Raw genomic sequence first — 25,782 nt, forward strand, 5'->3', positions numbered from 1 at the left:
GGCCAACAAAAGAAGGCAGCAAACAACCAGCCAGCGTCGAGAACAAACAGCGACTTGTTAACATGACTTTGATTGTGATTTATAGGGCACACACCATGGCCTTATCGCCGCAAATACATAAAAAATAGAGCAACAAAAACACAAACGAAAAACATGGGGGGAGGGGAGAGAGTAACGTATCTAAACAAATGGCTAATAATTATAAAGCAATCGGAAGTGTCCCAGTAATCATTGAGAGTCGAGCAGGCGATCCATTTTTACAGATCTTTTGGATCATCGGTCGTCGGTCAGCGGTCCCTGTTTCCACTCCTGGCCGCCATCAGGACCACACAGAAGGCGGATATGTATCCCAACTGGGATGTTGCAAATAATTGGCAAGTTTCAGCCACAAACAAGCGGCATCAACAGCCTTCAGCGTAGTACCCAGCATGCAGCATGCAAGTCGAGTGCAACTTTTAGAATTTAATTGAATTAAACGAAAGTTTAGCATTATACAGAAAAGGGCAGTCACAAACAGTCGAAAAGACAGCCAGAAAGATAGAGAACGGCAAGGGGCCAATCGGGAAAGTTACCAACGGTTGCCAGTGGCAACAGAAGTACACTCTCTGCATGCAATTAGGCACCCGTAACACCCCCTCCAGCCCCCTCCTGCCCCCTCCTGCCTGCCTGTGGCAACTTAGTTGCCAACTGTTTTGTGGCGCCCAAAACTGAAGGCTGAAAACTGAAAAGCAAGTGCAGGCGGGTGTCATAGATGCTCTTTGGCATCTATTTGGGATGCAGCCTGTGCGGCAGATTTCCCACTCCAGCGGCTGCCAATCTGCAATAGGAGTCTTCCCAGATCTCATATGAGGCGGTGTGCCACGGCAGTGGTTGCAAGAATACTTCCAATTAGACGGCTCCGAAACCGTATGATTAGTGGTAACTGAACGCATCCTTGGCTGCACTTTGTGGCACATTCAGTGTGGAATTTTCTGTAAAATTTCCAGCTGATCAGCGGTCAACTTGCCACCGGAACGGTGTCCTTTTGTCTCTTGGCTTCTATTGAGACCAAGAGCGGAAAAGGCCAAGGCACACAATTTGTTTGTAAATTAGCAACATTTTGCTTGTGCAAGTATTGGTGTGCTGTATGTGTGTGTGTGTGTGGGCTTGGGCTTGGGATTTAATCAGAATCGGAATCGTCTAATTTCTCGTCGAGACTGGAAAACGTTGCTCCTGTCATAGCTGCACATTTGGCCTGGACAGGAATTTTGGCTGCGTTGTTGTTGCAGTATTTTCTGTGGTCTGCTCTCCCCTCCTGAGTTGCGTGCCTTATTCACGGACATTCTTCCTATTCCATCAAATTTGTGCATTTGCTTGATTTTGTCATGATTTCAGTGGCACAATTTCAGGTCAGTTTTGGAAAATACCAAATATACATCGGCTATTCGCAGCTATCGGCAATCATTTCGTATGCAAAAAGGGTATCAGAGCATCCCTCGCCTCCCCGATTCGGGCCCTGTTGTTGCACTGGTTTCCAATATGCATTTCACATACATATGTACATGTGTACGTACTTACGTGCCACCAGGCCAAAAGCCAATTATGACCTAGGCGTTCGAGCTGATGTCGAGCGGCGATGATGCCTCCGCACCGTGTGTGGTTGCTGCTGTTGTTGCCCCGCTGCCACTTTCTGGTGGGGCAAAGCAATTTGTGAACGCTCAATTGCAGGCGAGCGGCAGTGGCGTGGTGCACAGCTCAACCACATGTCAACAGTTCGCAACGAGCACGGAGCACCGAGCACCGAGCACCGAGCACCGAGCACCGAGCACCGAGCACGGACCAACGGCTCTGCCAGTCGAGAGAGCAGTGGCTTTGCTTAGCCCCGGCTTTGGCCCTGTTTACATGTCAATCGGGATGGAAAAGAGCGAAAAAAAGAGAGAGAGAGAGCAATTGTCTGGTTGCAGGCTTTGTTGTCGGACTTTTGCATGCCACGTTATGTTTGGTTTGGGCCCCAAAACTGCAAATTGAGAGAGGAGCAGGAGCAGGAGCAGGTGCAGAGGCAGGAGCACGGACCGGAAGGCAAGTTTCATTCCCCGCCAATTCATTTGGAGCTGAAAAAGGAACCCCAATAAAATGGATAATCGTTTTTATTGGTTTTTCAAGATTTCACTCACCTTTCGAATGGGAATGCCACTTGATTTGAGACTTTAAAGAGCCAAGCCCCTTACGGAATACCTCCCCAAATCAAGTGCCAAACTCCTTTCGAACCAGCCCCTGCCAGGTGTAGTCTCAAACAAAACGAAACAAGACACCTCAAACTTTCTATAGTGCACTTTCATTTGGCCAACAATACAACCCTTTTAGGCATTCCCATTTGGATGGGTTTCGGTTCAAAAAAAGTTTGCTTTCCTCTTTTTTTTGGCTGTGGGCAAATCGGAAAGAAAACTTTAAAGTTTTCCGAAGCCCAGAGACAGGGGGAGCAGCCAGTGTAATTGCATTCGAACCACCTCATCGATCAACCCCAACCCCTAAGGCTGTAATTACTGGAAATGCAGAAGAAAGTTCCGAATTGGACGCGTGTCAATTTGATTTAATAATGAATGGCACTTGCATAAAGCCCTGAATCGAGCCACAGTAGGATGGGGGAAAAAACTGTCCGAACTATTCGGAAAAGTGCAAAAGTGGTGAAGTGGTGAAGTGGAGAAGTGGAAAAGTGTTCGGTTCGACTTTCAGTTTCTCTGCGGTCGGGCGGGTCTCATTAGCCCGCGGAGGCCTTTTCCCCGAGCATTTTTACGTTGTGGCTGTATTTTATAATATGTTTCATCCCCTCCTCCTCCCCCTCTGCCCAGCCCAGCCCTGCCCTGCGGTGTATCCCCTTGTTTATTTGTGCAATTTTTATGCCTTTCTGTCGGCCATTTATTGGGATTTTGTTTGCGCCTCCCATTCATCATGTATACGCAACGTGGTCCGTAAGTCTTTCATCATTTTTATTCGGCTTTTGCTTACGTGGTGGATTCATTTCTTTGCTTCTCTTTTTCTTCTTTTTTTTGGTGTTGGTGTGGGATGGGGGTGGGTGTCCCGCAGCTTATTCAAAAATTTATCAATTCTTGGAGGGTGCAAAGCAATAAATTGCCTTTAAAGTGAAAAGTCTGTGCCGGCAGCCTCCGAGCCCACCACCCTCCCCCCAAACCCGCACAAAGCCGCATGATTAATTGCGTGTGCGTAACCCCCAAGATGTGTGCATGTATGTGTTAGTAAATGATAGAGGGTGGAGGGGCTGGCGGCTGGCGGCTGGGGGCACCCAGCTGTTTTGCCATAATGAGCGCTGTCATTAACTTGTTTTATGTCGCCTAATCAAGTCGGTTTTTGTGGGTCCGCCGACCGTCTAGCGTTGACCAGAGCCCACGAAATCGGCACTCTAGACGCAAGTGCCAAAACTTTCACTCGGCCAGATTCAGTTTTTACGTTCAGACCCTCGCGCAAATTAACTGGCGAAAAGCCGAGAACAAACCGAACCAAATGAGTTCTACCCATGCACTCGACTAATTCCATTTCAAAACAAAATAACAACAAAAACATTTTATTTGTTGGCAATTGCATTTTGAGCAATTAAAGCCAGAGTCGATTCGAACGGACCTTTGACATGAAGCATTACTTAATGGCACATTAAACTACAAATATTAAGGATGCGCATAAACTCGTAATGAATTGTAATAATATCTTGCTCTAAAATATTACATTTATATTCAGAGAGAGAGAGAGAAGTCCTGAGATTCGAATGTAAACATGCTCGTATTTGCCTCGAGAGTTTAGATTACATTTGCATTTTGATGTGTATACGGAAATATTTGGTTTAAATATACAACAAATTGGAGCTGTGAAATAAAAACTTTTCTTGATTTTCGTTTAAACTCTTGGTTTAATTCTTGTGGCTTAAGTATATAAAGGATCAGCAATGATTGGATTGCACTTCAAAATAAACGCCTTGAATCCGCTGAAAAGCAATCTTCAAGGCACTTTTTCTACTCCTCTGAAGCGAGGCATCTTTGACCCTCTAATGCCCAAAAATTACCTTATCTCATGACAATATAGCACTTGCTAATCCTGCACAGCATTCATTTGTTGCTGGAAGGACGAAGGACACTAATGAAGAATGTCTGGACAGACATTCTTGTCTCGAAAATCATGACACGGAAATGTTCATGAGCTAATTCCAATTTTCTCCAACAATGAATGAATGAATACTTCGATTATCGTTAAATGATTTGATCTATGCCTAATTTGGCCCAACAAGCAAATTCCCTCAAGTTCCGACTGGCTGCAACTTCAACTTGTGGCACACCCAAAGGCTTCCTTTCCCTTCCTCTTCAAAGGGGCAGGCAGTGTCCCCCTAATATGTAATACGAGTATGGCAGACTTAAAAGTGAAGCAGTAATGTAATGTGTCCTTCGATGCCCCAAAGGGGGGTGCAGGCCAATCGTGCAAGGCAGTGCCATTCCACAGAATGGTCACAACAGCCAATTAAGGAGCTCTTCTTGGCCAAAAATAGACTCCATTCCATTGCAATGCCGAAACAATATGCATAATCAATCTATGTGCTATTTTGGGTCTCTGTCAAATGAGTAAACAACACACATATACGGCCCCCACACAGCTGTGCGGCAGATTGCCAGTGGAAGGTAGCAAAATAATCAATTCAATTCAATTCAATTCAATTCAATCCGGTTGAATCGTACAGAGAGCCCTCTCAGGCTCAATCTCCTTTTGGCTTCCGCTCGGCAAGCACTACCCACTCGTGTACTGGACCAATGTCAGGGCCAATGTGGCGTTCTGCCGGAATGTGGCTCTTGGGCTCTTAGGTTCCCGGCTGCCGCACAATGGGGCTATTTGCACCACTCGGCATTCTCTTGGGCCCCCGCTTTCATTTTTATAATCTCCTTTTGGCTCTTCCCGGCCACTTTAAGTGTCCACTTCCCATACGGAGCTAAGCTCTTTGAATGTCATCTGGAGCATGGCTTTCTCGTTCTGGTTCTCGTTCTCGTGCTCATGGTCCTCCTCCTACTGCGACTGACTGTTGCCTGGTTGGTGCCATTAACGTTGATGCGCTTTATGCCAGCACACAGACAATCCTTTGGCCCCACACTGTAGTACTATATTTATGTGTGTGCTTATTATCCTTATCACATACGAGTACCTACTACTCTCTCGAGCCTCGCTTCAACCCCGGGCTAGTGGCAGGACCGGCAGTGGAATTGGGAGTGGAATCCGGGCAAATGCCTCGTTCTCAGTGTTTGACATCGCCATCGATGCTGATGGTCCTCTGGTCGCAGTATATGCAAAATGTTTGCCATGTTGCGGACCTACAGCTGCTCCACCGCGTTGACAACCTAATCCTGGCAGCCCCCCAGGATTACATCAGTATCCAGCCACATAGCGCCTGCTGGCTGCCATTCGGCATGCCGAATGAATCTCAACAAAAACACTAGTTCAACATCAATTTGTTTGATATTTATTTATCAGTAGCAGCTCCAGGCTCTCCAGAATCAGCGCCAGTTCCCTTTAGGCCCCTGGGTTTATCGTTTAGTACCACCTCATGGTACCACCTCATGGTACCACCTTATGGCACCACCTCATGGTACCACCATTTGGTGAGGACCCGTTCTGCAGCCATACTCGTATCTCTTGATCCTCCTCTTGGGTAAAAGGTTGCTGTCCTTGCAGACTTGCATGCATTGAAAGCAGCGACAATAGCCCCAAATATCAGAGAATAGAAAGAGAGTGAGACCAGCCAAAGGCACATCCTCTGGAGTAAAGCGTGCAGTGATTGTGAGGGCTATAGTGTGTCGGGCTTTGTACCTAATTGGGGGCCCCACCCTTCGAGGAATCCTGGGTATGCCCTTGCATCCATTCCATGCCATCAGTTGGCGATGGTGGCTGCGCCTCTGAAATGTTAGCTGGTGTCTGCTGGCCCAAAAGAGCCACCAGGAGCACTTTGTGCTCTCCAGCTCCGCAGGCTGCTGCGGCGCCCCGGCTGTCAGCTAATCAAATTGTATACGCTTCGCCGCGGGTCGCCGGTGGAGGCCGCTGCAGTAAAACGAAATTTTCCCGCGATTTTGCATGCGCCATGCCGATGGCCTGCAGGTAACGGCTGGATATGGCATGCCAGAGAGGACACCTTTGCGCCCAGTCCCTGCCCTGCCCTGCCCCGCTCTGTCCCGACCTAACCAGCATCTAACAGCGTTCAAAATTAGAAAATAAAACAGGAAACAGGGTCGACAAAAAAAAATCAGATTTGCCTCTTCGCCAATCGAATCCCCACTGATTCTATTTTGGGGATTCAGTGGACAAACCGAATGCCTTTTGCCCACGAAATTGTACCCAGCTGAGAGCTGGCAGCTCGTATTTTATATTTATGGGATCATTTTCAGGCATAAATTGGTTTTAGTTCAGATAACACATAGATTCCGGGGACTCAATCAAAGGCTTCAGCTTTTCCGCTTCTGCACAGATCTCTGCCATCCAAAAAGGCCTAAAGGCAACCTGTTGATAAGTCCTATCTAACCTTCTTCTTCAATGTCATCAAAACACAAAGAAAAAATACACGAAAAGGAGACAAAGCCCAAACAAGGCGGCAACCTGAGGGCAGGAAACACACATCACACAAACTCCAGTAAATTAAAAAAAACGCAAGACAAAGAGCTGAAAAGATGGATCATAAATCGGTATGAATAATGCTTCAACAGCATACACACTCGAACAACAGATTTCCCTTTTTCGGCCAAAAAAAAAAACACAATGAAGTAGGGCCGCAAAAACCCGGACAAACCCAGGACTTTCTCCCGTAATAATGTCTAACATGAACACACAAATTACAGCGAATTATGTTAAGTAAAGCAGGAACAACATCAGAAAAGCACATACGCCAGTCCCATTCCATACCATCCCCACATCCACCTGCAATGACAAACAGAAATTGGGGCAGCAACCAGACGGGAAGATGCGCAGTAACCGGATGTGGAAGAGGCAGAAAAGTGGTGTTTGTGGGGGGTGGGGGGGGCAGAGACAAAAATTTGTACTCCAGTCTCTGAGAATATTGTTGGCTCTTTGGGGAACACTTTTCTCATTTTCTAATTTGGAGTTTTATTCTTGTTTTTCGTGTTATTTTTCTCCTTAAATAATGACAAATATTTTCCACGAAAAGTGTCAACACTTTCCCCAAAGCTTTTCCTTACAAATGATTGTCTTGGTACTCCTTTACGCTGAAAATGTTTGTTTTCTTATAATTTTTAAACGATTTTTTTTAATTTTAATTTTTGAGTCGCTTGCAAAGTCTTGGGATTGCATAATTGTAACCAAAAATTCAACATTTTTCGGCTAATGAGATGGTTTCACCTTTAGTGCCCCATAAAATGTGACCTTAAGGCTACCGAATTTTCTTATGATCTCATCATCTCACTGCACCCCCCTTTCCCTTCTGTTGGTCGCTTCATCATCGTAACTTTTTTAATGGGCATCGTTTTGGGCGAGAGAAAGTGTAACAATAACGAAAACATACAAATCAGTTTTCATATTGTTGAAGGACCCAAACAAAGGACCCCCAAGCACCCATATTGAATCCTTAACCTTCCCCCTTCTAATAGGTCTCTTAGTTCTTACCCTTCCACCTGTCTGTCTCTGTGTGTGTGTCTAGGTGTGTGGATTTAATTTGCTTTCTAATTTGTATGAAAATTATGCTTGTATACACAGAGAGAAAACCCCAGCGCCCACCCGGCCACAGAAATGCATACATATTTACTATTCACGTGTGTGTGTGTGTGTGTGTGTTAAGGATACGTGCCGTGTAGAGCTCTCTCACGCAATTTGACTTCCTGCCAACCCTCAACCCTTTCTGCCCGACTCTTCCCTTAACAAAGCTCAAACAGCTTCCGTTTCCGCTTTGGGCTTCCTACATTTTTTTCACCTTCTGTTCTTTTTTGCTGTTTTGGGGTGTTTTGGGGTGGTTTGGGGTTGGGTTCGGGTTGGGTTGTGTTTCGGTGTATAAGTGTTGCCAGTTCGCTGAGCACTTGAGTAGCGACAACAAATAATTACAACAACTACGACAGCGACTAATGCGCTAGTTACTCTTGTCTGGCAGGGAGTGGGTAGGGGGAGGTTGAGTGGGGGTAGAGTGAAGAGAAAGAGGGAGAGTGAGTGAGGGGTAAATGTAGCAGAAAACACTTCATAATTTAATTAGTGCTGGCAGCCTCGTTCCCATTAACCAGCAGAGAACGAAACAGAGATAGAGAAAGAGAGAGAGAGAGTGAGGGGGAAAAGTCCATCACAGAGAGAGAAAGAGAACGGCAGGGAAAACCTCTCACAGGTGAAGACTGCGGCTGAGAAACGAGTGGCAAAATGAGAGGGCAGCCAGGGCCCAAAACGAAGATGTAGAAGAGGAGCCTATCCTGAAGAATAAATAACTTAATTAATAATTATAACAAAAACCATCTTACGCACGTTTATATCCAAGAAGAGGTTAGGAGGGGGGTGGAAAGGTAAGAAGCGCACCGGACAGGACAGCCGAGACAGCCAGGACAGGAGGATTGGATAGACAGCGACTGGCTGGCTAAAGAGAGACTAACAAAGGCAAAGAGTGAAACAATTCCCTCAAGGGTTCAGATGTTGCCGGCCAAGAGGAAAACTGAAGATTCCCCTCACTGACATGGAAACATTAACGGAGAACACAAACAGCAGAATCGGGAGCAGCATCAGCCACAGGAGTCCCAAACAAAAATTGGGAAAAGCTGAAAACAAAAAAATATGAAATGTTGGCCAATGCTGATGGAGTGCCGGGAGACGGAAAGAGACAACCACAACAAACAGCTCAAGGGGAGAAGAGGTGCCAAGAATCGGAAAAAGGAAGGAAATGCCAAGAAAGACAGGGCCAAAGAGGATTAAAAAATAACAAAAAAAGAAAAAGAAAGGAAAGGCTAAATGGAGAGATGAGTGCCGGAAAAGAAGAAAAGCTAAAAGGTATATGAAAATGGAAATGGAAGAACAAAGGCAAAACAACTTATAGCCAAAAAGTACTACGAAACAGAGGGCTTTAAAACAAGGAAACAAGCTCCCTAATGGAAACTCCTTAATGAAGTTTTCACACACATATGAAAGGTGGAATTAAACGAAAAACTTGAGAGAGCAAACCTTCAAAAAGAAAGAAAAAGAATATAAAGTTAATTTTCCACAGATGTAAATGGAGAATGGAAAACGGAATTGCAGAGCCAAGAGAAAACCATTTTCTTCTCTTTTTCTGATGGCATATTTGAAGGTGTTAGAGGATGTTTTGTAAAGGAAATATCTGGTAGTTATTGTGATAATTATTGGATTGGGTAACAGGCATTTATCAGACGTCCCACAGAAGCAATTTCACAGCAGACTTTGTTTTAAAGGAGCTGTCAACAGCTTAGTCAACTGCCAACGTCTATATATATTAATCAGAGCCAACCACAAAGAGAGTACCCATTGAAAGTGATTTGATGAGCATCAAGCCGGCAGGGCCCCCCAGGATGCGAGCCGTGGGGGAACGTCCCGTGCCTTGCCGCCTTTGAGTGTATCAGTTTCCTAGAAGTAGTATATTTACTTGGGTCATAAGCCAAACGCTTCAAGTGAAACAAAAAACCGGCAAGAGCGTGGAAGGAGCATCCAAGACAAGAGGCAGGCCTCTCTGTCTGCCTGCCTGTCTGTTTCGCTTTCATCTTTCCCCCCCGTCCCCGTCCCCGTCCTGGGGCTGGGGCTGGGCGACGGCGGCTTGTCATTCGCCTTTTGTCAGACAGGTGGCCACTAGAGCATACTTTTCGCTCCCACTGTGCGGGCGTTTTGGGCCCGTGTGTGCGCGTGTGGGGAAACTTCTGCAGCTTTACCCCCCTCCCCACCCCCCCCTGCTTAAGGACCATCCTCTTCAGCTGCTCCTGATTCTTCTGCACCCCGAACGTCTGCCTACTTTTAGGAAACTGAAATAATTTTTTCTTCATCTCATATTTATATTTGCCCCATCCTGTGGCATGCCTTGCTTGTTATTCATTGAATTATTATGTAATTGCACCCAAAGAGCAGAAGAGCTCCCCACCAGAGGCTGACAGAGACAGAGATAGAGAGAGAGAGAGAGAGAGAGAGAGAGAGCGATGGGCAGTGAGATTGCCATCAGAAACATGTTAAATCGCTTTAACAAAAAAAAGAAGAAAAAACCAAAAACTGACACAATTTATCGGTTTGCTTCTGTGTGCGTAAGTAGCAGCTTTGTGTGTTTGTGTGTGTGTGCGCGCCATGGACAATACGTATGTGTGTGTGCTTGGAGTGCCTATAAATATTTTGATAGCAGAATAAGCGGCAGCTACAACAGAAAAAAAAATACAAAAAAAATGAGCAAAGCCAAAAGCAGACACTCACCTGTCCAGGCTCACATTCAACCAGCCACTTGATAAGGTCAATACAGGCAGCACCACCTACAGCAAATACAATAAAAGAGGAGAGAAAGGTCTACAAAAGGGGATTTTCCGAACAAATATACAGATGATATGACCTGATACGATGACAGGCAGTATAAATGAGGTACATACGAAATTAAATAAAGGGATGATATGATAGGATGGGGCATTATTATACGAACATGCTATGATACTATCTTTTTTATATAAAATAGTTCTGGGTAGGCTTCGAGCGATATTTTCTTTAGGAGCGAACTTAAGGGAATCTCCTTTTAGTATAGTACACGTACCTTTATTTTGCGTAATCTTTAGTACGGAGATACGAACGATCATAGAAATAGAAAATTGTAGAAAATAGTTCCCCAATGAAAAGTGGGGAAATAATCCAGTAAAGAAAGGTCCTCTATAATATGATGCCTAATAAAATATAAACTGCAAGTTGGCGGAATACTACCCTAAAATATATGGTATTGTAATCAGTGATCTTCCTTGTACTTTGTTCTGAATGATATCTGATATGATATACTTATCCATTGGTAGTCCTATGGCTGGTGTCCACTGTACTTGAGCACTGCGGCAATTTGCCACAATAGCTAGCCCTCCCGATCCCCGTCTATCCCTTTCTTGCCGCATGAAAGGCAAATATTTGAAATGCGTCGCATGAAAATGTTTGCATTGTATGTGTGTTATGCTGTGTGTGTGTGTGTGTCTGTGTGTATCATAGATACAAGGATTCAACCTGTCCCCCACTTTCTGGGAGAAAGATCAACCACATGCCCTTCGCTCCACGGGAATATTGTAGCCCCTCCCCCGCGCTCTCTCTCTCTCCGTCTTTAAAGCTTCTGTGGAGCGCACTTTTGCCCATCGATTTTGCATTTTTCCTTATCGTTGTTGTTGGAAGAAGACTACCCCCAAAACCTACACAGACACACACACACACACACACAATTTCATTTATGTATTTTTTTTTTTTTTTTTTTGGGGTCAGCTTTTGTGATTCCTTTGTTATTCTTATTCTTACGTTTCGTTTTTTTCTTCTCCTTTTTTACGTCCTGGACGGGGGCTGTCAATTGTTAACATTCTTTAACGGTGGGGTTGCCCGTCCCCACCGCTCTCATCAAAATTGCCAAAAATGTTGCACGGCATGTTGTGACCTCACTCATTTTGCCCCCGAGACCATCGAATGACTGACTGAATGACTGATTGATTGGGGGCGGGGCTGGAGCTGAAGTTGCGTGAGTAAAAGTTGTTAGGGGCTAAGGGGGAGAGCCTCAAGTGGAGTTTGTTTCTTGTAAATTTCCTCAAAAAATGTTTCTATTATGGAAATGAATGATAACAGATCGATCGGAAGAAAAACCAAAACAAATCCATAAGAATAATATGCGAAATCGAATAATATCCAGGGAAAACTACACGTATCTCTATCGTTTCTTCCAATTACTAGAAACCCCAACAGAATTCTCACATAATCAGGGACATTTAAAGGATCAATCAAGTCGTATTCGTATGATTTCCTGGCTAAGGTTAAGGCCTCAATTGCTTCCCTTTAAAGCCGTCTAAGCTGCACTAAACAGAAGGTTTTCCACAGGCTTTTGGTTGCAGATTTCCACCTGATGACAATTCCGAGTAAAGTGCAAAAATATTGTATATTTAAGCCTCTCTTTAATAGCTTTCGAGTTGGTCTTAATCATAAAATAGTTCTAGAGTACAATACAAATCCGGGAATTGTTATTTATTTGATTTTGCTGTTTTTCCATGGCAAAAAGTTTGTCCAATAATTCTGAATAAATCTGCTAATAAATACCAGGCACACGTGTCCTGCCTGTGGCATCAAAAATATCATAATTTTAATTAAATCAATTTGTAGGAATTTTCTTTTGGCTTGGTTTCTGCCATCTAAAGGCAAATATCGAAATGAATATTCCTTGGCCAAGACACGGAGGAGACAACAAAAGGTCGCATTGCCAGTGGTTATGAGTGTTCAATGAAAACAAACACAGAATTTATTGGCAAGCAAAGACGTTTTTGCAATCACTGAAATAATCCTTTTTGCTCTGAGATTTCAGTCCTGTCGCTCTGGGGGGTGAAAATTGAATGAAAGTACAATTAGAATGCATGCAACACAGAAACAGAAACACAATCAAATTGAACGATGAAAAATGTGTGGCATGTTCTTGACACAGCAGCAGAAAATATGGTGGGCAAACATGGGCCAAGACTAAGGATTCAAATGAAAATGAAATGAAAATGGCAGCGAGTAGAACTGAAACTGAAAGCCAAACACGTTCCACTTTCCAGCGGAAGATCCAAAGAGCCATTAGAGCACACCCCCAGGCCACCCCGTCAACCCCATCAACCCCATCAACCCCATCATCATTATCGTCATCAAATTGGTTTTGTGGCTTTGTGACATCCACTTCATTGTCTTGGGTGGGAGGCGGCAACCCCTTAAGACTGCTGCTTCTGCCCCCCCCCGAAACGATTTTAAAGGCAGCGAGAGCACGCACAAATAAATTAAGCAAATTTATGGCTGACCAACCTGTGAACCCAACCAATACCATCCCCCACTCAGTGTTGCCTCCCCGTGTTCTTACCACTGTTGTGTACTCGGGGATACAGACTTTATTCATGCAATATTTTGTGTCTGCATTCAAGGATTACCCGCATGCATTTCGAAACAATATCAGGTTGCTATGTTGCAATAAAATTTAAAACAGACTGACCAAACAATATTCTACTCAATTAGGAACATATTTAACTCTAACTCCAGCTCGCCATCCGCCATCATTTTGCTTTGAATATCTAAATGATGGAAACAGAACTTGGCTTTAAACGATATTAGCAATCTGAGACACGATCAATACTCACTTAAGTTTACTTTTTTAAGGGTTTCTGCAAGTCGACAGCGTCATGTAGAGACTCCTTGGCTGTCTCCAAATTGTCGGACATCTCGGAACGAGGCAACTCCTTGGCTGTCTCCAAATTGTCGGACATCTCGGAGCGAGGCAACTCCTTGGCTGTCTCCAATTTATCGGAATTATCGGACACCTCGAAACGAGGCTTGGGCTTTTCTAGAGCCTTAGTTGATCCTTCATTTTTGGCAAAATACTGCGGGAGCACGGGAAGTTCCAGTACTAGTGGTACCAGTACGAGGTAGAGTAGGCAAGAGCTCACCTTGATTGTGGTTATACCGTCAAAAACCTCCACTGTCTCATCCACGGGAATCTTCTTCTGATCCATGATTGTCAGGCTGGGGATCTTTTATTTGCTGGGGCCAAAAAATGGTACCACAAGTACACACAATCTTTGGTTTGTAAGTGTTTGAATTCAGTTGTTCTTCCGTAATTCACCCGTAAATCTTTGAAATTCTCACTGTCTGGACGAAAAAAGTACGCTCACGGCGGAACAAGCAATATTTACTGGGAGTAAAACAAATATAGACTGTGAAGTGCTCGGAAGTACTCGAATGAATGGTGAGAATATCTTCGATAACTATGAGTTTTGACAACCATTTCTTGGAGTACTATTTTGAGCATAATTCCAGCTGGAGAACGTTGTCGATTGGGCATCAGTTCTGCGTAAAATGGAATCACTCTCTTTTAGGGCTAGGCCTTCATTTGATCGATTTCTTGCCCCAAAGAGGTCTTTAGTTCTCCCGAAAAATGTTGTCAATGAGTGTTGATTCACACCAAATACTGCAGGGGGAGCACTTTCCCCTCTCCTTTTGCCGACTTCCTTTTCCGCTCGAATCCACAACCGAGTGTCTCTTTCATTTCGTTTTTCGTTTTTCGTTTTTGGGCCTGACTTTGGCCGTTTTCGTGTTGTGTCTTTGATTGTCGTCGTGTTACCTTAAGCCCCCAAACCAGCCGCCACAGAGCTCCCTGGCAGCCACCTCCTGTGTTCGGCTTAAATAGGCTTAAGCATCGCCGGTCTCTGGCTCTGGCTCTGGCTCTGGCTCTGTTACCCGGAAGCTGGAAAATGCTGGTACTGGAGGAGGGAGGTTACATGGAAAACGTCTGTAACTTTCACAATTTCAGCTCTCTCATTTCGTTTGTTGCCACTGAGCGGCATTTCATTATTAATGGAACTTTGATTAAATTGCGAGTCGTGAGCCCTGAGCCTGAGCCTGAGCCTGAGCCTGCCCTCTGCTCTGCACGACCTCTTTCATGGAGAGGTCCATGGAACTGCCCGGATAGATGCTCTTTCAAAAAAAAATTCTCTAACAAATTTTCGCAAATCAGCCAAAAGCGAGTGGTGCGCATCCGTTTCGGCATCCAAATTCCTGGCTCGAGCGGGTGGACTGGTGCAACACAGCAGAAAATTCGATATTCGCTTGCTTTAGGCTCTTTCGCTCTCTCTCTCACCCAGGCCCTGGCAATTGATGCTCTTAACCCTCTGCCCCAATATGATTTGTGAATGCTACTACCAGACAATTGTGGCCCGGAGAGCAGCGGCAGATATCGAGTTGCACAGACAAATATTCGGAGTGCCAATGCACTGTGCGCACTCGATAATGTTTGGAGTGTGTGTCTTTCTACAGTTGTAGCATGGAGCAAATGCTGTAGTATCTTCCACAGCATTTTGCTGCATTAAGGCTTTTTAGGCACAAACTTCGACTGAAACAGCCGCCATATTAAGTCTAACTTTAAAACACTTTAAAGTATACAATTTGTAGGAAATATGAAAAATATTCATTTCAAAAGTGATGTATATTTCAAATCACCCATTTTCTCTGGGTGAAGGCAAGCGTCCCCTTTGGGATATGCAGAGTACAGGGAGGCCCTCAGAAAGCCTCAGAAAGGATTGCCTGAAATTGCATATATGCAAAGCCTGAATGCAGGGCCGAGCCCAGACTCGACTCTGAGAAGATCGGGATTTATTTAAGATTTATTTCCTACGCATAGCTGCTGCTGCAGCATGAAACAAATCATTGGAATTCCGCCGGCAATCTTTTTTGTGGAATTTTTGTTCCTGTTTAATCCTGCAGAAACCCCCTCCCCTCTTGGGCTCTCATCAGTGACACGTGGAGCGCATTCCGAGCAAAGAATTAAGTATTTTAATGGTGCAAAATAAAGAATAAAAAATAAATTAACCTTCACTCTTTCATGGCTTGCTTTTTTAATTTCCTGTGGCAAAAAGGTAAAAGGAGAGGGGGAGGGCTTAGATGCTGTGCCAAGTGAATTCACTGAGAGGACTCCCACAGCCATAGAGTAGCCATGGAGACATCATTCGGTGGCAAGGTCAGTGCCAAGCGGCATGTTTCATGGCATGCATTAAAACCAAAGCCAATTTGAATTGAAATTAACTTTGATAGCAGGCTTTGGCGACACACCGGCTAGAAATGAAGTGCATTTCACGGCGGTGGCTAAGACGACCTTGGCCCGTGGTCAAAGCCGTGCAAACCACCAAAACCAGCAAAATCACTTCCAATTTTCATTTATGTAATACCCGCGTGGAGTCGTGGAATCGGCGAGTCAACGGCTGCTCTACAGCCAGTTAAATCTCTTTCCAAGTCAATTAACATCCCCAATAGGGCGGCCCACTCGAACTCAAACTCGAACGATTTTGCAGTGCAACAAGAGGGGGGGAAGGGATAGGCATAGCGTTGGGGGCTCAATCGATATGAAAAAGTTATTATTACCAAATCGAATCAAATTAGGGCCGTGCGTTATTTCAAAATTGATTATGACTGATTTATGAATGGCACAAAGAGAGAGAGAGAGAGAGATGGCGGATGGCACAAATTTTCTAATAGAATTTCTCAGTGGCCTTTAGATGCAGTTGGGCAATTAATGCCAATTAAAATGTTCCACCAACAAAATGCCAGAGCAAAGCAGATTTACTTCCCTTTCACAATTTTACACGATGGCTCGGACAAAACAGTTTTGATATGCACTGCTCAGGCACCCAATTAGCAGCTCATTTAAAACAAAATCAAATTAAAGTTAAACTTAATGTTCAAGTTAAAATTTTGTGTTGCACGATAGTTGTGGATGCCCTCGACTGAGAGTCCTCCTCTCCTAGCCAGTGAAAATATCCACTAATATTTGGGATGCCCTCGAAGCACAGAATATTTTGATTGTTATTCTCAAGTGCAAATTCTGATGCCACAATTACTTTCTTTTTTAGCAAGAATTTGTTGCAGAATGAATGCCAAAATATATTTGAGTGTTCTCTGGTTAAAGGCGGGTAGGATTTCTCGCTAAAGTTGAATAGTTGAAGGTCGTTGCCGTAGATCCCTTTTGGCTCAAACTTTAAAGCGAATGTGTTTTTGGCCCTCTTTGACACTCATTTAGCATTCATTTGGTTGCGGGTTGGGGGGCATTGAAACTGAAGTTGATATATGGCTAATGATGTTGACAGTTCTCTGTGTGTGTGCGTGTGTGTGTGTGATGAGTACAGGGTACAGTCATGGGTGTGTGTGTGTGTGTAAAAGTAACAAAAGAATGACGTTACAGTGACTGGGGAGGAAATCCTTTGTTAACTTGAGGAGAATGGGGCGGATCGAGGCGTGGCAATCAACACATATGGGGTTTATTGCCTTCGCTTCCTTGTTTGCCTGTAAATGCAAATTGATTTTGTTCTTGTTGTTGCGCCGCTGATGGAATGCCCAGGCAAAGCAAGCAAACCAAATCAAATATGAGCTCTATGAAGCGCAATAAATAACGCTGGCAATGAGTAATTCTGAGACCCCCATTGGCTTTGGTGTTGGTATTCTATGGCATCGAAACGCTGCATACGTATGCGTAATGCGAAATTGAATTGATTGCAAATGTTGTACACACGCCGGAACACAGTTGCAACTGCAGGAGGCAATCGAGTTTGATCAATTCTTGACTGGTTGTTGCTTGTTCCCCCTCTTCCTCCCCCTCCGCATACCCATCACCATCCCCATCCCACCATTGTGGTTTTTATTTGTTGCTATTGCGAGTACTCTCCAGGTGCTTTGTGGCTATTTTAGATGCTTTAGATCCAACTGTATGCTGCAACTTTCCTTGGGCTGGCACTTGCCCCTGCTATTGTGCCTGCTGTTCGAACTGCAATTACTTTAAGTGTCACGCCCCATGGCGGAAACTTTGAAAAATGTCCCCAAAAAAACCACACAACCTGCGAGACACAAACTGATAGGCCAGGGGGACACGAGGAAACACAGCAAAATGTGGGGAAGAGTCTGTGCGAGGACGAGTGCAAGTGTCAACACGGAGGAGAGACGTGCTTCCGGCTCAATGGAAGCCTGCCCCATCACCCATGTCCCTGCTGGGGCGGGAAAGGGGCAGCATCGCATTGTGTGGCCGCCAGTGTGCCATTTCTCTGGTGGCTAAGCGAGCCAAAGGGTTCCCCCCATTTGCATAAAATTGCAGTAACATCCTTTTTGCCTCCATCTGTATCTGTGTGCGCACTCTCCATGTGCGCGTATGCGTGTCGGTCCATCTGTACGGTTGTTGCACAAATTGTTCTTCTGCTGGGCCCTGGGAGTCCTGTGATAGGCATTGCCCCAAAACCCAACGGAAGGCGACCTTGATTATGCCACAAATTGTGTGACTGCAATCCATTAATTTTGCACCACAATTCAGTGACTTTCAGTGAAGACTCAACGAAGCGTTCATTTAATCAAAAACAAAAATCGTAAAAAATGTTGACTTTCAATTATTTATCTTTGATATTTATCTGCAAAGACTTAAACTAGTTTTTGCCAAAAATTAATATTTTTTTTAATAATAAAAAAACTCATACCTGTGGGGTTTTCAGTAGAAATGGGATCTGGTGTGGGAAAACTCTCAAATGCAAGACATTTCTCTTAGACACGTCTCTCCCTCTCTCTCACGCATCATCGCGGAGGAACACACTCAATGCGAGCTATCCTCAACTCGTCCCTTTTGATCCTCTCTTAAGGATCTCTCAGCAGAGCTAACACTGCCAACAATCTCCTGGTGAAACACCAAACAGACCAAAATATACTGAGATTAAGCTTAGGCACCGACATATCCATATCTTTCTGTACAATTGACTTCCATTTTCATTAAATTTGAGGTGAAAACTTATTAAAATCTTCAACAAATTTGTATTTTTTTGTCATTCTTACAGTCAAGTTTTCCTTTATTGTTGTCTTCTATAAACTATATGACTCCTGATTAAAGTTCTACCACAAAGTCTGTCTAAAATATTGAACTGTTTGAAAAAAATACCAGAAAATTTGCCCAAGCTCGGCTAATGGTATATTTCGTACCCCGAAAGTTCCGGAAGGTTTTTATATGGACACTCAATATTTCAAACAGATTGGCAGATTTTTGCAAACACAAAAACCACTTCCGTTTATGGTAAGGTTGTATTTTGGCTACAGGGATCAAAAATACACGTATAGACCCTTTGAGAAATGCAGACGAACATTGGAGACAGATTCACCAATATTGCGATTGCCCCCGGCATGTGGCAGCTTTGCCTTTGACCCATAGTTTCCTTTGCATTTCACTTTGCAATCAAAAAGCGATAGCCCCTCACCTGGAAATCAGCAAATGTTTCTATGGCAATGAATGAAGTTCGAATGGTGCATTTAAAGAGATTGCTTAGGAGCATTCAAATCAAATAACTTGTAATATCGCGATGTTCAATCATATTGCCCGGAGGACGACCTTTCGCGGCATCCTGCTTAGCCTCTGGCATCCTTGGGCTTATTGAAAGAAACGAGAGGCAAAGGGAAACAGGAACTTCAATATAAATCACAGTTTTCCCCTCAGTAATGCAATCAAAGTCTCTAAAGTTAATGAGCTAGAATGTTGCTCCCTCTCTCTCTCTCTCTCTCTCTCCCTCTGGAGCCTGCCAGCAATTAGTGGATGTAAAGTGCAGGAACAGCGGCACGAGTTTCGGTCACAGTTCACAGGTTAATTATGCAGCTTGTTAGAATACACAGCCCCTGCCCTTCTCTCCACCAAACCGAGCTTCAAGAAAAGCCAGAAACCAGCAGCGCCAAAAAATGAAAACAAACTTTTTTTCAACGTTACCTCCAAAAAAAAAATAAAATAAAAAGAAAACAGAGAAGAAAATTCTGCCAAAGGCGATGCTTTACTGATGAGACCAGTGGGTGGCAGCCTCGCAGCGGAGGAATTGGGGGCGGAGTTCCAGGGAGAACACATGTTCGAGTTCGAGTTCGAGTTCGACCTCGAGCGTGTTCGTTCCGATTTCCATCTGAAGCCTAAATGGAGGACCCATATCCAACGCAAATGGCTGTCAATATTTTATGGGAACAGTGTTGAAACCTTCTGTCTATAGTTGTTTCGGAATCTTTAATTTTTCTTTTCCTTGCCTCATTTCATGTCATATGTAAACCGAAATGGGTTCGGGGAGATGTTAATCCCTACCCACAGCACTTCACAGTCTCTTTTTTTGTCTTTGTGTGTGTTTTGCCCCCCCCCCCATTTTTTTGTCACTTTGGAGTCGAAAGTTTTTTGCTTCCTGCTTAATGCGCGCGCGGGTGCTCCACTCGTTGAGCTAATTAGGGTATTCACTCGCTGGGAAATGGGAAAACAAACCCTCGCAGACCTCCCTCAAAAGTATGCAACAACGTGGCAAGAGAGTATACCAAAAAGAGAGCCAAAAACTTGGCCTCAAACTGCTTTTAACCTTTAACCAAAACTTCTGTTTCGCAGCAAAAACCAAACGAAAAAAACACAGCAAAAAATCTTAACAAGAAACCACCTGAAATGTCCGGAAACAGCAACGACAGCAATGGCAATGGTGGTGCAGGCCAGAAGCAGGCACCACCGCCCCAGTACATAATAACCACACCGAGCGAGGTGGATGCCGAGGAGCTGCGCTCGATGGAAATGGACATGGAAATGGGCTCTCCGGCTGGCAGCGAGGACAGCGTCTTTGCCGGCTCGTCCACCACGGCGGCGGCGGAACAGAAGCGCCTCCAGCAGGTGAAGCATAGCCAGAAGTTCAGTAGCCAGACATCGAGCTCGAGCACCACCAAGGTGGCCACACGCTCCTATTCGGTGACCAGCAGCAGCACCAACAATCTATCCTCCATACAGCAGCAGCAACAGATCCAGCAACAGCAACAGCAGCAGCAGCAACAGATCCAACAGCAGCAGATCCAACAGCAACAGACCCAACAGAAGATCATCTCCAGCTCAACGCGAAGCCAGAGCTTGCAGTCGAGCACGATTGTGGGAGAGCAGAGCACCCTGCAGCTGAGCGCCAGCGCTGCCGCCGCCCTGGCCCAGCAGCTGAAGGCCCAGTCCTCGACGTCGATAATCACCAGCGAGCAGAGGACCAGCACCAGCACGAGCAGCAGCAGCAGCACCCGGTACATAGCCAGCGGATCCAGCAACCAGGCGGTGGGAAACTCGGCCAGCACCACCAGCAGCAAGTCGAAGTTCCAGAGCTTCCTCCAGCAGCCGGAGGGCGGATCGCACGGCTTCCTCACCGCCCACCAGAAGCATGTGCGCCAGTTTGTCCGCTCCACGTCGGCCCACTCGGAGGCGGCCGCCGGCATGACCCCGGTGAGTGGGGCCAGGCCTGAGAAGTGCATACGGAGCGCCTCCACCCAGATCGATGATGCCACAGCGGCGTTGGGTGATGGCAATGGCATCGGCAGCAGCAACCTATCGGACAGCACCGGGACTGGCGGATCCATGCAGCTGTCCATGTCAAAGCTGGGACTGCAGCAGTCCTCCTCGATCCTCATCTCCAAGTCGGCGGAGACCATCGAAATGAAGAGCAGCTCGGCGGGCATGCGCACTCAGCTGACCCTGAGTGGGGGCTTCCTGGCACCACCCAATCGCAAGATCACCATCTTGAGTCCCATCCATGCACCGCCCGGCCTGCACGACATGCTGAAGCGGGCCGGTCGCTCGCCCCTGTCGCCCAGGATCAGTTTCCCCGGCAGCGAGACGGATCTCTTTGGGTGAGTCATGTTTAGGGATTGTACGAATTTCCAGCGGAAAGGCTAGAAAATTACCAAGATATTGGTAAAAAGCAAAATCAAAGTGTGCCCTCTTTGACCTTAAACTAGAAATTATATTTACCCCCCTTAATATATATGTAGAGTAAATATTTCCTGGTCTAACCATGGTATGCCGCAAAAATTCCATCTAAGCTTTGGCCCATTTTGCCTTCAATCAATTTGCGTGCCCGAAATTCGAGCAGCAGCAGAGGCAGGCACCGACTTGACTCTGCTACATCGTTACCCCTGGCTAATGAACTTGTTTATAACCATGTCCCTGTCCATGTCGCATTTCTGATGTCCAGGACTCTTGTGGCACATTGAACTCGCTGCTAATTGTTGAGTTGTTGTTGCAAATTGCTTGGGGGCGATGCTCAGAGGCCAGACCAGACCAGACAAGACCAGACCAGACCCATCGTTCCATCAGTCGGAGAATGTCATTGGCAACAGAGGGGCACACAGACGCACACAGACGCACAGGCCCCTGCTTCTGTTCTCCTCCGCCCTCCCATCGTCTTGTGGCGTTGTCAGAATGCCAAAATTGTTTGTCATAGTCGTATAATTAAATTTAAATGTTTTTAATTTTTCGTACCCTGTTCACTGTCTCTCTACCTCCTCTCTTTCTATCTCTATCTCTGTCTGTCTCTGGCAAAGGCACACAGTGAGATATATTAATAACATCAGGCAGAGGAAAAGCTATGGGGAAAACCAAAAACAACAAAAACACCAACAACAGCCACACAATAACAAGAAAAGATGCGAATTATTTTAATGAACCCCAGAAATGGCAAATGGGCCAAAGGAGGCAAAGGAAGCGAAGGATGCTAAAGCAAAGTGGGGGGTAATTGAAGCTGCCAGGCCATGAAAATTTCCGTTTCCTTTCGTTTTCCTTTCGACTGCGCTCAGCTTAAAAGGAATATATCATGGGATGGACGCGGCTGCGGGGGAAGGGAAAGTTAAACAATTATTGGCATTATGTCCATTAAATGTATTTAAATTAAATTGCCAGCTAAAATCGAGCAAATTCAGCAAAAAACCGAACCTCAAGGGCCAACAGCAGGAGGAGCTTTTTTGATACCCTTGTCCGTACGAACCATGGCATTTAGATATATATATATATATTCCTAGTGACCTGTCCTGCCACATAAATGGATTGCAAATAAATCAAATGATATATTAGATAATATTAAATTCGCTAATGGATAAGCACAAATTGACAAATGACATGGCGGCGAAAAGTTGTAAGCAGTACAGCATTCGTTGAGGCATAAACTCGTGCATATTTGTTGCTGCAACGCCAACAAATTTCAAATTAAATTATCATCATTCGGGGGCAGAGACATATTTTTTTAGGCAAAACGTTAAATGGTAAATGGTAAATGGAACAGCCAGTCAGTCGGAAATGCACGAGATTTATGTGGGTAGAAAAATGTTCAGTAATATCTCAATTCAAATTACTTCAATTAATTCAGTGATTTTCGTAATTTTTTTGGTGGAATTCCATACTAAACAAATTCATAAATTAAGGAGAAAAAAAATTTACATTTAAATCAAATAAATAGCCAACAAAAAATAGGTACACAAATTTAAAATGATTCCCCAACATTTATTTGAGCTAATTTTTAGTTGTCGGAATAGTTTTGTTTGCTTGTTGACTTTTATGGAATCAGAAAGCGGAAAAATGGAATTAAAATATTTGAAAACTATTTATTCGCGAGAGTAAACACGGTCGCTTAATTATTCCAATCGCAAATGAGAATCTGCGCTCTTTCGAAAAAGCATTCTCAACGTTTTGGCAAGTGAAAAGGAAATGGAAAACCGTATGGGGGTCTACTCACTGGGGCCCAGAAACTTACTTAAGCACCTTATCAGTTAGTTGACAGCCCAATTTCCATCTCATCTCATCTCGTTTCAGCTGAGCTCTGTGTTGGGCTACTTCATCCACCTGTTAGTCGGAGCATTAAATTCCAAATCAAAAATTCCCTTAGGAATTATGAAAATGGGGAACATTCCCAGAGGCACAGGCACAGGCAGTGTAGGTGGGTGGGTGGGTTTGGCTGTGGAGACTTTAAAAATCCAGACAGACTCTCCGGCAGGCCGCAACATTTGCATAGCTTTGGCCACAAGTACCCAGGGTATGCCTGGGCTCCTGATTGGTGTCGTGGTTGGGCCCGCTTCTTAAACAGCATCCTCCCAGATACGGAGGGAAAGATAAATCTCTGGGAGCTCGAGGCTCAACTTTTGGGCTTTCCGTATGCGTGACTTATGTTTACAGTTTATTTATTATTAAAAACATACAGACAAATGGTCCGAAAAGTCATATATATTATTGTTGCTGTTGCTGTTATTCAGGAAATATAAGAGAGAGACTCGGTGGCAGAGTCCTGGGGATGTCCCTTCTGGGCCTCATTTATATACCATCCGAAAGTTGTTTTCCACCCAATGAATCGAAATTGTTGTTGTCCAAGCCAGAAAAAAAAAGGAACAGCTAATGTCTGTATATTTAAACTTCAATTTGGTGAGCAATCTTTAAGCTATCAGGGGATCGACCGATGACGCAGACCGCATTTTTTATCAGCCCCAACGCAGCGATACCCCCCGCCCCAGCACCAGAACGAGCTGCGAGGTTTCCTGCGGTTTCGGCAAAAAAGGTCGGTGTCGGGACTCAAAGCTGCACTGGTGGGGTCGGGGGTTAATTCTGTGATTTTCATGGAAATCTCTGTGTGTTTTTTTGTTGGAGGGGGGAGGTGCCAGATAGTGCTGTGAAAGCGGAGTCAGGGGGTAGGATCTGGTGGAGCTGTAAGAAAGGGATTAAGATTATTGTGGGATAGAAGGATGGAGAAATTTGTATGGAGAAAATTATATATTTGTATATTATTCGAGTTGAACCCAATCGTTACCCTTTATTATTTGCAACATAGAATATCAGAGATCTTTCTCAATCTGTCAATCTGTCGAAAAACATATCCCATCTGTTGAGAAGCACTTGCTGTAGGCTCATCTCTGTGAATGTTCATCTATCATCCATAATCTCTTTAGCTTTCGAATAACTCTCACCCTTAATTGGGATGCCAGTATCCACACATACACCCATCGCCGCTCTTAAAGCCAATTCATTTTGAGGGTCCTCCCCGCTAACCGCTAACATCATTCTGTTTGACCTGAACAGCTCTCGCCTAAGCTCTCTGGCATTAGTTGCTCTTACTTGCTGGACATCTTGGCTGCTCCGGCCTGCTTTCAGGCAACACTTTCCAACTGGCTCTTGAAAAAGTTGTTCCCCTATTTTGTCGGTGAGAAAGATGCCTCTAAGCGGCAGAGCGGAGAACCCTTTTTAAAGGCCTGGACGACAGCCCCCCATCCCCATCAGCCGGACAATGTTTGCATGCCAGCGCGTGCCTTTGTTTGCATATTGTATTCGCGGAGTCCTTCGCCTTCCGCTTCCGCAGGGTACATCCTTCTTCACCCGAGTGCTGCATACTTTCAGGCGCTAATGAAGGCATATTTGCTCGCCACTCGGTGGGATGGATGGGCCCAGACGCGCATGGAACACGGGGGAAGGATGGATGGATGCTTTATTAAAGTTTCAAATATTAGAGAACTGTCCACAGTCCACGCTTCGTCCTTGTCCAACACTGGTTCGCCTGCCACGCTGGTGCTTGACTAATTCTTCTTGTAGAACGACTAATCCTATAATTTGTATTGGTTTGTTTGCCCATTCCACCCTCCCTCACTCCCTCTCTCTCCCTCTCTCTTTCTCTTTCTTTGGGTGGCAAATTAACACAACTAGTGTTGGCTGTAGCCCAAATACAGTGTTGTTGAGTGCCATGATAGAATCGCAATAATTTATGCAACTCATTTCAATTTTAAATCAACATTTATGATATTTTCGTGCCATATTTATGCCATAACATCAGACTGCAGTGTGTGTGTGTGTGTGTGGGGGGTGAACACAATCAAAGGCCCATCGTTACAACATATTTACGATAATTAAAAGGCTTCAAATCAACTATAAATTACGCCTCTTAAATAACTTCTCCCACTCTCCCTCTCCCTCTCTCTCTACCTCTACCTCCACCTTCCGCTCTGTCTGTCTCCAATTTTCTGTATTTCTACATAATTTATGCCCATCGGAACGCTGCTGGAGAGTATCTCCGGATACTGAAGCAGAGTATAGGGCTTTATTAGACTTGGAATGACAGTGGCTTGTGTAACACCCAGAAGGAAGCGAGATACAAGAAAATCAAAAGTTCAGATTCGTAAAGACTAGCCATATCTACCAGATCGCCGAACCTGAATCAGATCTGATTATTATTATAGCCACAAGGAACAAATTAACTTTTAGTAGCTACCCAACCCCCCTCTCACGGAGGAGAGCCATACTGACTATGTATTGGGTAT

At 44.8% G+C, this 25,782-nt stretch overlaps 1 protein-coding gene across 6 annotated transcripts in view; it reads left to right on the forward strand.

The window, feature by feature from the left end:
* Positions 1 to 25,782, forward strand: part of LOC108156758 (cAMP-specific 3',5'-cyclic phosphodiesterase) — a 120,467-nt gene that overhangs the window by 25,674 nt on the left and 69,011 nt on the right. For 3 of the 6 annotated variants that reach the window (XM_017288447.2, XM_017288455.2, XM_017288463.2), the window contains exon 2: positions 20,084 to 21,345. The exons of the other annotated variants lie outside the window; for them this stretch is intronic. In XM_017288447.2, the coding sequence (XP_017143936.1) occupies positions 20,138 to 21,345 (1,208 nt within the window). In that variant the 5' untranslated portion in view covers positions 20,084 to 20,137. The remainder of the gene's footprint in view (positions 1 to 20,083; positions 21,346 to 25,782) is intronic. 6 annotated transcript variants of the gene reach the window in all.

The sequence above is a fragment of the Drosophila miranda genome, chromosome XL (assembly GCF_003369915.1).
Source record: "Drosophila miranda strain MSH22 chromosome XL, D.miranda_PacBio2.1, whole genome shotgun sequence".
In the NCBI taxonomy this organism is placed as follows: Eukaryota; Metazoa; Arthropoda; class Insecta; order Diptera; family Drosophilidae; genus Drosophila; species Drosophila miranda.